The sequence below is a fragment of the Caloenas nicobarica genome, chromosome 5 (genome assembly GCF_036013445.1).
Source record: "Caloenas nicobarica isolate bCalNic1 chromosome 5, bCalNic1.hap1, whole genome shotgun sequence".
NCBI classification, from domain to species: Eukaryota; Metazoa; Chordata; class Aves; order Columbiformes; family Columbidae; genus Caloenas; species Caloenas nicobarica.
Genome location: NC_088249.1, coordinates 17,343,296 through 17,361,110, shown reverse-complemented (window position 1 = coordinate 17,361,110; position 17,815 = coordinate 17,343,296). Strand labels below are relative to the sequence as shown.

Here is a 17,815-nt window from a genome sequence, read left to right as displayed (position 1 = left end):
GTTAATGCATTTTACAGGGTGAACTAGTTCACTGTAAAATGCAGATTCAGTGGCCTAAGCATAGGAGAGCCTGGAAGACATCAGCCATGAAGACATCTACATAAAAGCAGGAGTCACAAGACTGAAGGGAACTGGAGGACAGAGAGGATGCCAACAGATGCTAAAATGGCACTAGGTAGATGCCTACGTTTAAGTTACTGAATCCCACCGCTACTGCCTGGTCACTCAAGTTGCTCTGTAGGCTCCACTAATAGTTTTGAGTAGGCCTTTGTTAATCGTAGCAGACCTTGGAAAACTGACTCAGACACCTATATTTAGGTGTCTTATTCTTGAACATTTCCTATCCAAAAAGCATGTGATGAAGCACTTCAGTCTGGTGGACAGTTACTGCTAGAGTCTAGAAAAACAGAGGTACAGCCAAATGTCTTAGTAGGAGGGATCACTGTGAACTATCATTCTGATAGCAGAACACTTACACTTTCCCTTTCCTGCCAGCATTTTACAACACACTAGGGACATAGTTACTAATGAACACTGCAAAATGAAGTTGAAAATCCATCCATCCCTCAAAGAATCCCTTGTCTTCATTTCTCTCTGGGCAGACACTGCCAGAGGTACCTGTTCTGGAAGAGGACCAGACGGTCCCCAGGTGCAAAGCAAGGGAGCTGCCTCCATCATGGTGTTCTCTCCAGAATACCCAGGAGACAAGATGCAACTTAACGACTCCATAGGTTAATTTGATTTTATACACACACACACACACAATTAATTAGATCTGAGGCAACCCATGCTACAGATCCTTTATAAAGGAATATCCTAGGTAATCAATTGGGCTGCTTAGGAAAGTCAGCTAGCACAAGCCTACCTTCAGTTCACTTAGGTCTAAAAATAGGAGGGCCTTATACCTTACCCTGGTTAGGAGCAAAATTAGGGGAAATTCAGGTAGAATACAACTAGGAACCAGAAAAGTACTCTTTAGGCTTCTTCTTGAGTGTTCCCCAACAAGAAAAACATTTTGTTTCAAAAGATTCTCAAAATCTTTTAAAGGTCATAAGGTTAATGTAAGTTTCTTTAGATTCTTCAAATAGGAAATTATTTTAAAGTTATTTTTCCACTTCAAAAATGTAGTGAGCATTATTCTAATCCATGGGTGACAGTAAGCAAAGAAAATATATTTATTGTCTTATAGAATATTTATACCTTTTGCTAATTATTTTTACTGCATACTCTTGGCTAGTTTTCTTGTGTAAGCACTTTCGACAAATGGAAAAACTTCCTTCTCCCAATGGTTTCTCTTTCAGATCCAGTTCATAATGATGATAAAATGGAGAGTCCTGTTAGGAAACTGTCTGTATTTAGTTCTGCAGAATACTTTTACTATACACAGTCAAAGACAAAGAGTAAAGTTTCATGAGAATTTTTCATCTACATTTAAAGTTGTAACAGAGCTCTCTTTTTTGATAAAATATAATCTTAACTTCAACTTAATAAAATGCTTAAACTTTATTCTAACAATACAAGAATAAATCTTATGTTACATTAAACAAACAAAATCACTAAATAAATCATTACTACTACAATAGCTTAAGATACAAAATATTCAGACAAACAGGATTAAAGATGGCTGTACATACATTTATCCACAAAACTATGTGCGCATTTGAAGACATCACAATAGCATGTGTTCTTATAAGGCTTCACACGACTATGCATACTTTTGGGCAAATACCTCATAGAAAAAATTCTGACATAATGAAAGTAGCTTCAAAAATATCTACAACAGTTAGCTGAATAAGAACTATCAGGAGTCAAATTACTATTACTACCATACTTCAGCCTTCTGGAAAACTAGACAATCATCTCATTTTCAGATTAAACTTGAATGACTTCTTAATAGTACCACATGCAAATTATATGCTTGGATTAGATGAGAAGCCATTACAGAGAACAGATAAACCAGTGATGACTGTTTCATGACCTGTAGCCTAGCTTGTGATTGCTGCTTTGAAAGTTATATGCAGTTCCAAGTTAACCAAATTAATTCAGCTCTTGATACTATTATTACCTTCATCATAGCACTTCTGGCAATAGTTGTAGTTCCAGGTCGTTCATCCCCCATGTAAAACTGAAGAGGATCTACTGTAGCTGCATTGCGTTTAAACAAAATAGAAGGTGCAACGAAAGAATATCCCTATGACATTAAGACAACAGAAAAGGGCGTGGCTTGAAATTGTTGCACACAAACTAACATACTGCATACAAAACATGAGAAGTTTCAGGAGAATTTCTCAAAGAAATCAGCATTTTCGTAACATAATACAGAAACCGTAACTGGCTTATTGATGGGTAGATATTACTCTGTTGAATGTGAACAGATATCTTCCTGGAATTAGTTATTAATATATGATTCTCCACAGTTACAGATAAACCAATAATACAAAAATTCTAGTAAATAATGCTAAAAATCTGGTTCAGCTTCCATTGTTTTGCAGTAGTGATAAAGGCTCATATTTCAAACTGGCTAGCTTCCCAGAACACCTTTAAGCTAAGGCATGAATTAGTTTTTACATTGTGATGTAAGCATCAAATCATTTTTAAATGGCAACAGAAAATAAGCTTCATATTAATGATGTGCCCAGTTTGAGTACCATAAAAAGAACAGCTGTGACTACCACTGCAGGATGAATCAGACTGTATTATGACATGCATAAATTGCTTGCTACAGTCACTACAAATCTAACAACTTCCAAAATATGATGCTATATTCCTCTACCCTAAGCATCAAGCTGCTCAAAAAGACAATTAAAAACCAACAAAGCACAAGGAGGAGGAAGAGAGAAAGCAATCTGAGCTGCTGTTCACCTCTGCAGCTTTGGTACCACACTGACTGCACATGAGCTGCTTCTGCCCATTTGACATCCAGACTGTGCAACCCAGGAAGGGATCATCCTCTAACAGCATGGAGGAGATGGTAGGAAAAGCTTTGCTACTGATCTGTATCTAGCAGTCTAGTAATCAGAGCACTCCTACAAGATGTGGAAGACCTACTTTCAACTCCGCAGTTAGCTCCCACTTCCCAAAGGAATATCTCAACTAGAGCATAACGAGGACATGGGCAAACTACATTGCTGTTGTCGAAAGGGGGTAGCCCAGGCTGATGAGTCAAGATGACAAAACTCTTAAGTTATGAAGAGTCACTAAAGGACAGACTGACTTTAGCCCAGCAGGTAGGACATTCAGCTGGCAATGGAGAGACATGGAATTTTTTGTTTGCAGTAGGACTCTTTCCACCTTTCTCATTTTGCACTTGCTGAACAGCTCTGGGACTGGGGATTGGAAATTACATAGTTAGTTCCCAAAAACTTAGAAAGCAGGAAAAAGAAAAGCTCGCTACACTGTGGGCTTGTTCAATAAATGATTTTTTTAAATTTATGTGAATTCTTAAAATACCTGAAATATTCTTTCTGAAGTCTCAGGGGTTGCTGCAGGAGAATATGTCGGATCCATTTCTGTAAACTCTTCTGCAAAATTACTGACATCCAACTCATCTCTGATCACTGGTTTAAATGGAGCTGGTACTTTTTTGGCAGCTAAATCATCCCAATTCATATTCTAAACCAAAAACATGAAAAAAAAATTGAATCAAATGAAAATTTAACAGAAACAGATATTGGAAAGAGACACTTGTCCAGAAACAAACAGTCTTAACTCCATTTGCTATTTTTCACAAGCAGATGAAAAGCATTCAGATTATGTCCTACTAATTTGCTTAGGTAAAGGAAGGAAGTATCATACTTCTTTGTAAGTAGACAGAATCCAGTTTAAAAAAAAAAAAAAAAAAAAGGAAAATTCACAGTGGAGATAAGCCAAACAATCAATGTGACAGTCCTTAATTTTCTTCCTCTATTTCAGAAGAAACAACATTTATATTTTTGTAAACCGTACTGCATGCATGATGTATCTTCAGCTTTTCATTGCTGATTTCTGTGCTTCATTACTGATCTCAGCTTCCAGGGCCCTGAGAGCATAATGCCCCTGGATTCTTACTTAAATGCATGGCTAGAAGTGGGAAGCACAGATACAGTAGTTCTGAGAAAATGGCCTTATCACTATAAAAGAGTGGAACTGAAATGAATTCAAGATTAGAAAGTTTTATATGAGGAAAAAAACATAACTTCCAAACCAAACAATGAATAAAGGAAGTTTAACCCTACTTTGTCACACTCTCTTACAACAGAAGGAAATACAGAAGGGATGAGAAGAAACTCAGAAGTTAAAAACACAAGATGTTGCCCATGCTGAACGTTATGATAATGACATCGAAAATATTTATATGAAAGGTTTAATTTATACTACCAGCTTTAAATACTCCAAAACTTACACTAATTTTTAAAAAAATTAACTTCAGAAGCACCAGAAATACATACTTAGTTTTCTCAGAGAAAGCACACAATTTTAATTGCAATGGATGGAACAGTACAGATGTTGTTCACAAATCCAATCTTCGTCATTGTTTGAAACCAAATGTTAATTCGCTGAAATCTGAACAGAATTAAAATCTGCTAAACAAGACTAAAGATCTAATTAGGCAAAGGAAAATACAGAAGAGGCATTTATCACTAATGGTGAATTTTATCAATATTCAAATTTTATAAATAATGTTAGTGGCAAACTTTCTTTAAAAAAAAGCAACACACAACATATAATTTAAGTGTTTTCCATTAAGCCTTCTGTTTTAAATAGCTTATCTTTTGGCTGCTTCAAGTTACTGTTAGAAACAGAGAGAATACATTAAAAATCTACTATGCCCTTCTTGCAGTATGCACAAAATCTGTTTACATAAGCATATGGATAAATATGCTAACTTCAATGCAATTATTCATGCAGTTAACAAGCCTCTAAGCTATTCTGTCAACAAACAACAGAGTTTCTTTAGACTTGGATTTCAAAGGAACTAACGTAGACTAAGTGGTATCTGGGGGGTTTTGTTGTTTGTTTTACCTGGAAAAAGGGATGCTGTTTGATTTCATCAGCATCAGTGGGACCACAACCTAGCCTCTTCTTGGGGTCCTTCATCAAGAGACGTTGAATTATATCCTTAGACAGTGCACTCATTTCTTGTGGATAAGGTGGCTCGCTTTTTAATATTCTCCTGTAAAACAAAACAGTAATAATTATTTGGTAATTACTTAATGTGTCGAATGTTAAATCGACAAGTTACCATACTGCTAGTAGTGTTTAACATTTCTCTTAAACTTCTATTGTACCCAAAGACAGAAGGATGACAAATGTGAGACCAACTTGTTTGTTTGTTGTATAATTAAGAAAGGTTTGAGGAAATGAAAACATAAAGCACAACATCCGTACGAGATAAATTCTGTAACTTAACCCACAAAAGAAAAACAATCCTCATTTCATACATACTAAGCTTACCATCGCTATTCAAAAGAAATCTCATGGCTGCAACAGATAGCTCCACAAAGACATCACCTTGATGCTTAACAGCTCCCAAAAAACCCCCAAAAACCAAAACCAATTCCAAAGTTAGAAAACAAAGAGAAAAAAACCCACAAAACACTAACTTGGGCCATTTGAGGTTTGCCTTGTATATTGTGTGCAGCGCTCGTGCCCTTCTCTCAAAAGGAGGCACTATAACTGGAAACGTTTTAGAGAAGAGTGACAAGATTAATCAGAAATATAGAATGTGTTTCACATGAAGATCTACAAAAGAGGCCAGGAATACCAGCTTAGTGAAAAGGAGATTTAAGGGGACTGGGCATAATCTTCCCCTCAAAATGAGAAATGGTAAAGAGAAAGTGGATAGGGACCTCGCTGTCTCTTTCAATACAAGAACTAGGAGGCATCAAACAAAGCTAGTGGAAGTTCAACATCTTGGAAGCCTAAGTAGAATCACATTTCAATACCTATCTTTTATATGTGTAGCTCCCACAGTTTTTATATGAAGAGGAAGGCAAGCTTTCCTTCAGTTATTTCAGATGTAGATATTGAATCTAAGGATTCTGAAGGAAAATTGATAATGCACACACAGACAACACATGCCAAAGACACATCAACAGGCTAAACACACACAAAATCCTTTAGCATACAGAATCACACGATGGCTGAGGTTGGAAGGGAGCTCTGGAGGTCACCTGGTCCAACTCCCCTGCTCAAACATAGTCACTTAGAGCCAGAAGTCACAACCATGTCCAGAAGCCTTTAGAATGTCTCCAAGGAGGGAGACTCCACTACCTTCCTGGACAACCCATGTCAGTGCTCAGTCACCACCACAGTAAAAAAGTGTTTCCTGATGTTCAGAGGTGTTCACTGTGTTTCAGTTTATGCCCATCGCCTCTGGTCTGTCACTGGGCACCACTGAAAAGAGCCTGGCTCCCACTTCTCTGTACCCTCCCTTCAGGTGTTTGTCCCCATTGATGAGATCCCCCCCAGGCCTTCCCTTCTCCAGGTGGAACAGTCCCAGCTCTCTCAGCCTTTCCTCTTGTGCTTCCGTACCTTAATCTTCTTAAGGGCAACTTTGCTGGACCCTCTCCCATATGTCCATGTCTCTCTCGTACTGGGAAGGCCTGAACTGGACCCAATACTCCAGGCGTGGCCTCCCCATCACTGAGTAGAGAGGAAGGATAAACTCCTTTGTCCAGTGCAGCCCAGGATACCATCTGCTGCCTTTGCCACAAGGGCACATTGCTGCCTCATGTTGCAACTTGGTGTCTCTATATCGATATACATACTCTCACTGTCATGTCTTCAGGAAGCATGATATATAGAAGGACAGAGTACCTCCACTAAACACAGATTTTGAAGCTATGAGAGACTGTGCTGCTGAAATTACATGAGGTTGTAGCACCACTATAATCTCAATAGCTATATGCCTCTGATTGAGCTTAAGTTGATCACTGCAGGACATTTCTAAATTTTGTTTAAAGGTATTGCATGACATATCCTTAGAGTCAGCTATCCCATGGGAAATTTTTTATCTTGAAATATGTAACTTCTTGTATTACTCCAAAAATAGATGCAAACAGATTGTTTCCTAAATAATCTTGTCCTGCCAGTGTGGAAGGACAAAACCAAGTTTACTATGCACCTATCCCAGGGGTTGTTTCTACTAACGTAGTATTCAATTTCAAGTAAACGAAAAGACAAAGTAAGCTAACCTCTTGGTTTAAGTAACACTGAAATGAGTTGGGAAAATACAGTCTGGGTTTTAAGATATAACATCTTCAAATGATGTAAGGATGATCTGCCAATAAGGGTGTAAATCACAGCCACTCTGCTAGGAGAAGTAACAGCAACCATAAGCCTTGTCTTCAACTTTTGTACACACCTCACTTTACAGAAAAGCAGAAGAAAGCACAATATTGGCAAATGATTTGTTAATTAGGGATGTTAATACTAAATTTAAACATTACTAAACAAGAGGATTCTCACACTGTAGGACTGGTGGAGAAGTAAAAATCTCTTTCTAGAGACAAGTTCTCTTTGGGCTCTCAGAAAGGGAAAATAAAAACCTAGGTCAGTATTTTTTTTCAATTGATTTCTAAAGCAAATGGGATTAAGACTCTGGGATGTCCTTAAGATCCAAAAGGGAAATTTTAGAGAATTCTCTTGTCTGAAAAATGTCAGAGATTACAGATGGCCAAGTCAGATAAAAATTTGAAAATGTCTCTGAAAAAAAATGCTGAATTGGGATGATATGTAGCATCTGTAACAGAGAAAAAATGAACACAATTTCTGTGTGCAGCCTCAGAAGATCAGTCTCTGTAGTACTGATGCTGCTAAGTGCTAGCAATAAGATTGTTGCCCGTGTTTCAGGTTTCTGATGCAAATACAAACCTTCACATAAGAAAAAGAGAGTGAAACAAACATATGCAGTGGAAAGTCTTTTATAGAACCCTGCACTGCAAAGTTATCAGAAAATTCTCAGCCAAAAGAACAACAGTAACGACACTAGTAAACCTCACCCTTCTAATTGCAAATTTTCAGTGACATATGGCATGTTTTTGGTCAGCCTGGGAACTGCAATCAGTGGCACCATTGATGTGGTAACTGAGCAGAGAGTCCCAGGTGACAGTGAGACAGGTTTATAAACTAACTTTTGATATTACTTGACATTCTGCTCTTTGGGTAGAAATCACTCCTTAAAATATCAGGGGAAGCAATCCCCTATTGGACAGATTATAGCTGTCAAACGACTAGCAGACATATTTTGCCAATGATAGTTTGGTACAATACTGTATTTTACCTAATGGAAAACTTCTGTGGCAACAGCACCAGTAATTCCTGCCTTTTCCCAAGATCATTGTTTTAAATTATTTCTTTTTATAGACGGAATTAACAATGAAGTGGTATTTAGCTACGTGAAAAGCAAGCTATGACAGAATTAACAATGAAGTGGTATTTAGCTACGTGAAAAGCAAGCTATGATTATATTGAGGGATATCTTCCATCTGTTGGCCCTCCTAGAGCCCACTGCAGAGAAGGCAGCATTTTGCCATGCTGTACAAGCAGACTCCATGTGATTTGCATTTACATACGCCAGTGGCATCCATTCAGAAATACTTTTGAGGTGAACTGATAATACAAAATATTCACGATGCTCTGGATTCAGAGAACCACACTATGTAAGTAGTGAAGAATGAAGCGAATTTCTTTAGAAGTTCCAGGAACTACTTAAAATTATAATGAAATTCAAGTATCTGAAGCTGTATACACATTACTGAGGATGGAAAGCAAGCTGCCAGAAATGAAAGACCATATGGGATCAACAAGTGGGAGAGCAGATATCGGTGAAGACTATTGATCAAGTGAAGAGAGTCTGGCTTCATGAGTACAGCACTAGTGAAGTGTTGTACTGAAGGGTAAGTCATTCAAGGCTGTAACAGTAGCCCATAAAGTGTCCAGAGGAAGGAGGCTGCGTGTGTCCCAAGTCCTTCCCAGGATGTCTGTGCTTCTGAAAAGAAGCTATGGCCTTTAGCATCAACCTTCCTTTCCTTTTTGGTATCACCTCCCCCCTCTTGTCCATCTCATGTTCACATGGCTCAATAACAGTCATAGAAGTAAGCAGGAAGAATTAAGCATTCCAAGTGGCAACTGTGGTCAGAGGTGCTGAAGGACAACTGTCATATTTTCTGCTTCTCCTAATCTAGTACAACCCCTCTGAGCTGGGATGAGCTGAGCTTACCCCTGCTGATGAGAGCACTCTGGCTGTACTGAAAACACTCAGAGAGAAACCAACCATTGCACAGGTCAAGCGGATTATCACTTTGAAGTCCTGGATCCCTGCCACCTTACCCCTCTCTGTGGCAGACTCTGCAGAGCTGGGAGCCAACACCATTGGGACAGTTTGTCAGGAACTTCAGCTCTGCTGAGTTTCTCCCACAAATACTACACACCAAGAGCGTACACAGTAACGCGAAGGTCATGGTAATAAATGATGAGGAGAAAGAGATGTTTGATCTTCAGTGAGTGGAGGATACAGTAGGGATATGACACTTAGACCTTTAAATGTTCCTCCTCTTTCTCAATCTCTTCAGAGCCACTCCTGTATAACAGGTGCAGGCTGCTAAGCCTGACCAATCAGCCAAGGAACTTGATCATTTTGTTATAAAAAACTGAGCTGCCACCACTGATCTATGCTAGCTGGTGGTTTAAAAACTACATAGACTGACCATAGGTTTCTTATCTGTTCTTTATCAAAGCAGTAAAGAAGGGATATGTGTTTGCTGGCTGAATAAAACATCCTTCTACAGAAGGCATAGTATTTAAAACCAACCATAAATGCAAAACTCATGTGCTAAAGGTGTATATTACGATGTCAGTCTAAAGGGAATTTGGAGAGGATTCTGACCTCGTTCATTCCAAGGTGATAATCTTCAGGATTTAGGCAGGAATGCCCTTGCAATGCTCAATAAAGGCCTTATGGAGACAGCATCACTGGGAGTTCTCCAACACAGACGGCAGATTGCTCCCAGTGGTTAAGATAAAATGAAAGGGGAAAATATGCTGTTAACCAGAAGCTGAAAGATATTTTCTTAATTTTTCATTTTAATTAACTCTGTAAACAGCTGACCTAGTCAAAATTGTGATGCATCACACAGCTGAGAAAATCCAATTTATGTCAAAGAATATGAAAATATCTACTGACAACATGACCAATTTGGCAATTTGACTTATTGATCTATTTGTCTTTTAGCATTAGATTGACCCATCTATAAGGTATATTGTAAAAATTATTATTAAATATATCCACTGAGTGATCATTTTGAGAAGTAAAGCATAAGCTATAGAAAACTAACTGAAGATGGGGTGCTTGAAAAAAATAATGCCAATTCATTATTGGAAACCATAACTACGGAACTTGTTTAAAATAGAAACAGTGAGAAACAAAACTAATTACAAGGAAGGAGGATGAAAATGCTAAGGAAGTGGTAAACATTAGATGCCAACCAAAGAAAGATTTTATAGACAAAAACCCCCCACAACCACAAAACAAAACACAAACAAACAAAACTATTTTGGTTAAGATACAGATATAACATATGATACTGAGAAGGAAGCCACCTTTCACCCTCCACTTTGATTAGCCTGAACTTGACTCTGGAAGAAATTATAAGAAAACATCAAACATGCAGAACCTGAAGCTCTTTTTGCTTCCACCAGGTAAAAGACACAATGAGATCATAAAAAAATGAAAGGATCACCACAGCTGACCAACATAAACACGAGGTTTATGCTAGAACTGTTATTGTTATAGTTTATTATCAGTGCCCTCAGAACTGTATTATAAGCATCAAAAAGATACTTATCCATCCTGATGTTCAAGGAATAAAAGAAAATTTCAAGCTGTAACCCTGTTAAAGGACAGAGGGACAAGCTTCCAAAGCAGAGTTTTCACCTTCACATTTGAGAACAACTCTACCGAATGCCCTATCATCTCAGACTACTAATGGCAGATTATTTCACTGCCGCTTTGAGCAGTCAGATCCGTATGTGCACCCCAAGCTCTAGGCAAGTCAAGAGACTTTGATGCGATTCTTAAGATTTTCTTAAAATCATCTGCTTTACTGAAAGGTTCAACAGATCTGTAGGCAGAGTTACTGATGTGATTCACATGAAGTCTAGCATCAAATGGTTTCCTTCATGTGGCAGAGATTTTCTAACTCATTACTATCTGTTAGAAAAGCATCATTACATTATTGTCTATCAGTTCTTGCCTCTGGACTCCCATCATCTAAGAGAATAAATGCTTTATATTATAGGTAGACAGCTATATACTCTAGGATAAAATTCCATTAGACACCATGCAAATTACAAGTTGGATTTAATGACTGCTCTGTCCTTTAAAAGATCCAACAATCACTGAAGTCTTCACAGGCAGAGAAAAGAATAAAGAAGGGAATCCCAGTATACACCTGCTATGCATCTTCCCAACAGTTTTATTAAGAGAAGATTTCTCACAGAATCTTGGACAAAATATCTTCACAGCATCTAACGGATGGTCAAATTTCAGCTATCCTCTGTGAAGTTTAAATAAAGTCTAACCAACTATGTCAAATGAAAAGCATAGGATGCTATTAGCATTAGTATGCTAAAATGGCATCATACACTGCTACAGATTATTTTATAGATGTATATATGTGTAAAAATGGAAAAATATAGATATCTATTTGTTTATTACCCCAAAGCTGGTAAGATTTTCTAAGCTGCTGCACAGCAGCAAAATAATACTCCCAAAATTTCATGCTCATTTTAAATCCTTGTATGTATGACAAAACCCTCAAAAGTCAACACCCATAAACTGATTTGTCTGTCTTTGAAGTCAGTACTAAAAATCATTCACGGTCAAACTGAAAATACTGGGTTTGTAATCAAACCCAGCCCTTGCCTATGCTTTTCAAGATGGGTCCCATCCATGGCTCTGCAGCAATGGAATTCCAGAATTCTCAAAAATGAAAGGAAGATTTTGGAAGAAAGGAGAAGAATGGGGAGAGGGTATACTAGAAAAGGAGAGATACTCGAATAAATCTGGGAAATTTTTTTATTAAGTTTAATAACCCATAACACCAAGCATTTGGAAAAAAAACCCCCAACTCTTCACAGACAGAGGGACAGAGACATAAGGGAAAGTTAAGCGCGCACTTAAGCTGCGCTTGCCATGAAAGAGAAGTCCACAGTATTGTCAAAAAGGTTGTGATAAAAGAACTGAATACAATCTCTCATTAGAAAGAGTAAAAAAACATACAAACCACACAGTAACTATTTCTGACAGAAGAACTGAATGGTCCATTAGATATTTCAGAACGAAACTTCGTGCTCAAATCTAACAGCATACAGTCATTGTACCACACAAGGGAATAAAATTATCTAAAAATATCTAAGATACTTCCCACCTAGGTAAAATAAAAGAAGGACCTGGATTCATTTAGAAGATGTTTTTCCTTAAACTCAGAAAAATCAAAGGCCATGGAAACTGTGCTTTCAGGGCTTGAGACTGAGTAAGAGAAAACTGAATTCTCTAAATCTGCTGCAAGTTAAAGCAAATGTAGGTTGGGTAATACAATTTCTGTTTAGAATAACTTTGCCATCAAGAAAGAAGTTTGTATTAACTCATATCTCTGTGCCAGTGCTAGTGATTTCATTACCATTGGCAACTGTAAATATCACAGAATCACAGAATGTTAGGGATTGGAAGGGACCTCGAAAGATCATCTAGTCCAATCCCCCTGCCGGAGCAGGAACACCTAGATGAGGTTACACAGGAAGGCGTCCAGGCGGGTTTTGAATGTCTCCAGAGAAGACGACTCCACAACCTCCCTGGGCAGCCTGTTCCAGTGTTCCGTCACCCTCACAGAGAAGAAATTTTTTCTCAAATTTCAGTGGAAACTCTTGTGTTCCAGCTTGAACCCATTACCCCTTGTCTTACTGTTGGTTGTCACCGAGAAGAGCCTGGCTCCATCCTCATGACACCCACCCTTTTTATATTTATAAACATTAACGAGGTCACCCCTCAGTCTCCTCTTCTCCAAGCTAAAGAGACCCAGCTCCCTCAGCCTTTCCTCATAAGGGAGATGCTCCACTCCCTTCATCATCTTCGTGGCCCAGAACTGGACACAATATTCCAGATGAGGTCTCACCAGGGCAGAGTAGAGGGGAAGGAGAACCTCTCTCGACCTACTAACCACCCCCCTTCTAATACACCCCAGGATGCCACTGGCCTTCCTGGCCGCAAGGGCACAGTGCTGGCTCATGGTCATCCTGCTGTCCACCAGGACCCCCAGGTCCCTTTCCCCTACACTGCTCTCTAATAGGTCATTCCCCAACCTATACTGGAACCTGGGGTTGTTCCTGCCCAGAGGTAAGACTCTACATTTTCCCTTATTGTATTTCATTAAATTTTTCCCTGCCCAACTCTCCAGCCTGTCCAGGTCTCGCTGGATGGCAGCACAGCCTTCTGGCGTGACAGCCACCCCTCCCAGCTTGGTGTCATCAGCAAACTTGCTGATAGTACACTCAATTCCTTCATCTGATGAAATTATCTTCAGTTCAGTTTTTTATCAGTTTAGAACGGAAATGAAACTAGAAAGATCAAAGATAGTCAGGGAGAGAATGTGGAAACCATTTAAGTGTAAAACTGTCTAGGGCCTGCCTCTCAGTTCAACAGAAAACTCATATAGAAAAGGCTGCAGACATAATTGGAAGAATTAACACTCAAAAAGAGACATTAAGTATAAATTGTGAATGTATCCTCATGGACAAAATTATCTGGCCTCTAGGCCAGACTAGCTTAGGATAAAGACAGATACTGAAAATTCACCTGTTATTTCTTGAACGAGCTCAGTGTACTCACGCTAGAGATAAATACAAGGAGGGCGTTTCTGAAGAGCCATGAATACAGTAACAATAATTTCTAAATTTAACAAGCTAGTATGTCGGGAAGGGAGGATCATTTCTTTCGGGCATGCTCGCAAGCGAGTAAGTCAACAGCTTCCCAAGCTGCAGCAAACTCTACACAGTTCCCTTCACTCCTTAGAAATATATTTTCTTTCCATCTTCTCTGAGATGTAGTTCTGCTCCCTACCGTTCTCAGCCTGCAAAATTCAGGTCAAGGTTCTCTCTAAAAAATTTGTAACTCCTTCAGTGTTTCATTTAGTAGATCTTGAGAGTCAAAATTACCAATTCAGACATGGCATAAGTAAGCAATCAACAAAATTTCTAGCTTTAAATAGGTCAGAAAGAGTTAATTTAAGTTTCATCATAATGACCAAGAGGGTGAAGTCCTCAATTTTGCTTCCTTAATGGATTCCTCTCTTCTCCCCCCTGTATTTTTTCTAGTGTCTCTCTAAGATTCCTGTTCTGTTAGAGACTTAGAAGCTAATAAACAGGTCTCAAACTTTCAAGATATTTACTGAATTTATAACAGAAGTAAAATAAACTATCTAAATAATTGATGTATGCTCTGTTGCCCATTATAACTTTAAATATCAAGTGAATTGAGGTGAAGGTCAGAACCATAATAATATATTCCAGTAGATTCCAATAGGAGCAAGACTATTCTTAGTCTGGGGACTGGACTTACAAGCTGATCTCGACAGTGGTTACTCATTTGTGCGATTTAAGTCCTTAGCTCCCCAGACCAAGAGAAATGCAGTAATACGAAACGCTCATTTTTTGGGAGAGATTTCGGTTATATGGTTTGGGTATACTCATTGCTTTGTCTTTTTAAAATGCTCCAATGCTTTTACGTGGGTACTGAAAACAAACCTTTAACCTTTAAAGTGTGGAGATTACTGCACATCACAAAGTTGACAGTCAGGAAGAGTTTACATGTAAAATGTAAGAATGGTATAGGTTATTTCATTTCCATAAGTATCATAGATATTTCTTCTGAGATATGGAAGTATGGCTAGAAAAGATCACATTCTTTGTTTCATGTTATAAACTAAAAAAAATAAAATATTACCTGTGACAAAAAGGTGGGAGTAGGGTACATCCTGACACTTTAAGCCAGTAGTCTGATGGAGTGATCTAGCAAGAACTGACAAAAATCTCTCTAGCTGAATATATGGTTCATTATGTATCAAGATTTTGAATGTGATAATTCTATTTGGATATGATTACATATTTCATTTAACTTCCTTTTCAACAGTAAACATGTAAGAGGGTTGAATATCTACAAAGCTGTTGTTTCACTGTAGTTTAAACAGAACAGGCCTTTTGTAAAGGCCAGTCGATTATTTCAATAACTTGCTGAGGTTAATGAAACCTATCTGCTTCTAGATGTCATTCTGCTAAACAGAACCAGAGCACATAAAATGTTACCCTGGCAGCACTTTCTTTCTAAATTTTAGATTAAAACTCTCACAAAACACATATTCTGGCAGAAGCATCACTTTGTGAGCGAGCACATATACTTTACTGTTTTGAATCTTACCTAGAAATCTCTGCTTGGGAATTCTTCTCTCCATCAACTGTAAATGGTGACGCTCCAGTTAATAATTCATACATAAGAACACCAACACTCCACCAATCAACAGCCTATAGAACAAAAATAGTTATGTATGTTATGATACATTGAAGTAAAATTGCTAACACGAGAAGGAACAAGACAAAATGCATGCAGAAAGCAACCAGCAAATGAAAAGCCCACCTATCTATACAAAAGCAAACCTGGATACAATAAATCATAAACAATTGCAGTAATGATTGGAGGTATTTTCTAGTATAAATGAATTTTCTTTTAAAATCTCTCCACTTAGCTTCTTCAACTGATTTCTCAAGACGAACTCTTTCCACTGACTACTAAAGTTCTTTTTTATTTCTACCATTGTGAAGGGATAAGAATTCTAAAATGTACTTTAAATAACAGAGAAACCTAAACCTTGCTAAGAAGTAGAGGAACCTAAACTTTCAGGAACCTGAGAATGAAACTTAAGAACTTTCAAAAAGCACAATTTAAGAGCACAGGGCACAGTAAATCATGTTACGGAATTTTATTTTATATTCCCTGGCAACATATGTGATGAAACTTAAGAACTTTCAAAAAGCACAATTTAAGAGCACAGGGCACAGTAAATCATGTTACGGAATTTTATTTTATATTCCCTGGCAACATATGTGATCTTTGACTTCCTATGTACTAATCATATTATTCGTATCTCTGATACCTCCTAACTTACAAAGTATTTCTCTCTTTCAAAAGAAAAGATGCTACTATGAATAATAAAGGAAGCAGTTTAGTCATTTCAACAGAATTAGTTTAACTACAGGTGTTTGAACTTCTCAGTTTTACTTCCATGAAATTTGCAACTCAGTGAAACTTCTGAAAGTTCTGCTTTACTTATGTTGACAACATTAATACAATACAGGAAGACAATTAGTGAAATGATGACAATTTGGCCTCAAATTTTAAGTTTTTGCTCCAAGATACACTAAATCTGATGTTTCATATATTCAGCCGAGACTGCCTAGAAGAACTAGCTGAAGAAGTCTTTGTACTCTTAGGAATCATATTTGCAAATACACAATCAGAGAAAATTCCAAAGAAGAACTTTCTCACGGCATATGTTTTTCCAAAGGAAACGGAGGATCTGTAGAATCAGAAATTAAACTTAAAAAAAAAAAACTAGAGCAACTCTTTCAGATAAATAACACACCTATCTAGAAGAAACTACAAATCAAAAACATTGCTTTAGTACGCTATGGTCTCATTAATCAATCTCATTTCCTCTTTTTTTAAATAAGATCTTTGAGTTGCTGGATATGCAGTAAGTATGAAAAACACTAAAATCCTTCTAACAGTGCATCACGTGACGTTGCCAACAGCAGGCAAAGAGTGCGTGGTGTAAACAATTACCATCACACAGGTAACTGCAAAATCACTCTTATTTATTTGCTCACATTTGGTATCAAACCGTGAAGCTACTTCTTACAGAATACTGTATGGCTCTGTACTACATCTAATGAAAGTATCAGATAGAATCAAAGATAACAGAACAGAGATTCCTCTTTAATAAAATCAGTAACAATATTGAACTTGTAAGGACTCCAGGAGACAGAATCACAATGCAAAGTGACTGATGCTTTGGAGAGATGCTCTGAAACTGGCAAGACTAAACTAAGAAATAGAATGCAGGAAAGAGCTTAAACTCGCAGGTCTGTAAAATTCCATTTTTAATAATGACTAGGCAAGCAGTACAGTAGATAAAGATGTAGAGGTTAGAATGGAATACAAAGTAGGTGTGAGACAATGATGAAGTGAAAAGACAAGGCACATTCTATGTTAAGTTTAAGAGAAGGATCTGGGAGGTAATCATTCTGCTGTCCTTCAAACTGCCGACTTCCAGCTGAAATACGGTGCCCCTACAGTGCTCCCCACCTGCAGAAATACACAGGCAAACTCAGAGCAAAAGAGAAGCAGAATGTAGGGAGAAAAAGAAAGAACCTTCTGAGGCAAAAGTCAGATTGAGTCCAGTTAGTCTAGAAAAAGGAGATGGAGCACAACATGAGGTTTTCCAGGGCTGAAAAGGCTGTTAGAAGAGGAACTGTGACCAACTATATTTCGTGACATCCAAAAGAAAGTCAACTCAATCTACAGCAAAAAACCCCAGAGATTAAATATTCTCTGAAACTTCTCAGTATAGCGAGTAATCAGAATAACGTATCTAGGAATATTGTAAATTCTTTTGGGGAATAGGTTTCAAATATTATCTGTGAATTATGGTTATCTTGATCCTTCCCATTAATTACTGACACTTTAATTCATAATAAAACTTGAACCTCAAGCTAAACACAACTG

General features: G+C 37.8%; 1 protein-coding gene across 4 annotated transcripts in view; it reads right to left on the bottom strand.

The window, feature by feature from the left end:
* The window catches only part of RPS6KA5 (ribosomal protein S6 kinase A5), an 85,799-nt gene that overhangs the window by 15,777 nt on the left and 52,207 nt on the right, over nucleotides 1–17,815 (bottom strand). For all 4 annotated transcript variants that reach the window (XM_065635291.1, XM_065635292.1, XM_065635294.1 and 1 more), the window contains 5 exons: nucleotides 15,452–15,555; nucleotides 5,002–5,152; nucleotides 3,451–3,612; nucleotides 2,066–2,191; nucleotides 1,201–1,334 (listed from right to left, as the gene is read on the bottom strand). In XM_065635291.1, the coding sequence (XP_065491363.1) occupies nucleotides 1,201–1,334; nucleotides 2,066–2,191; nucleotides 3,451–3,612; nucleotides 5,002–5,152; nucleotides 15,452–15,555 (677 nt within the window). The remainder of the gene's footprint in view (nucleotides 1–1,200; nucleotides 1,335–2,065; nucleotides 2,192–3,450; nucleotides 3,613–5,001; nucleotides 5,153–15,451; nucleotides 15,556–17,815) is intronic.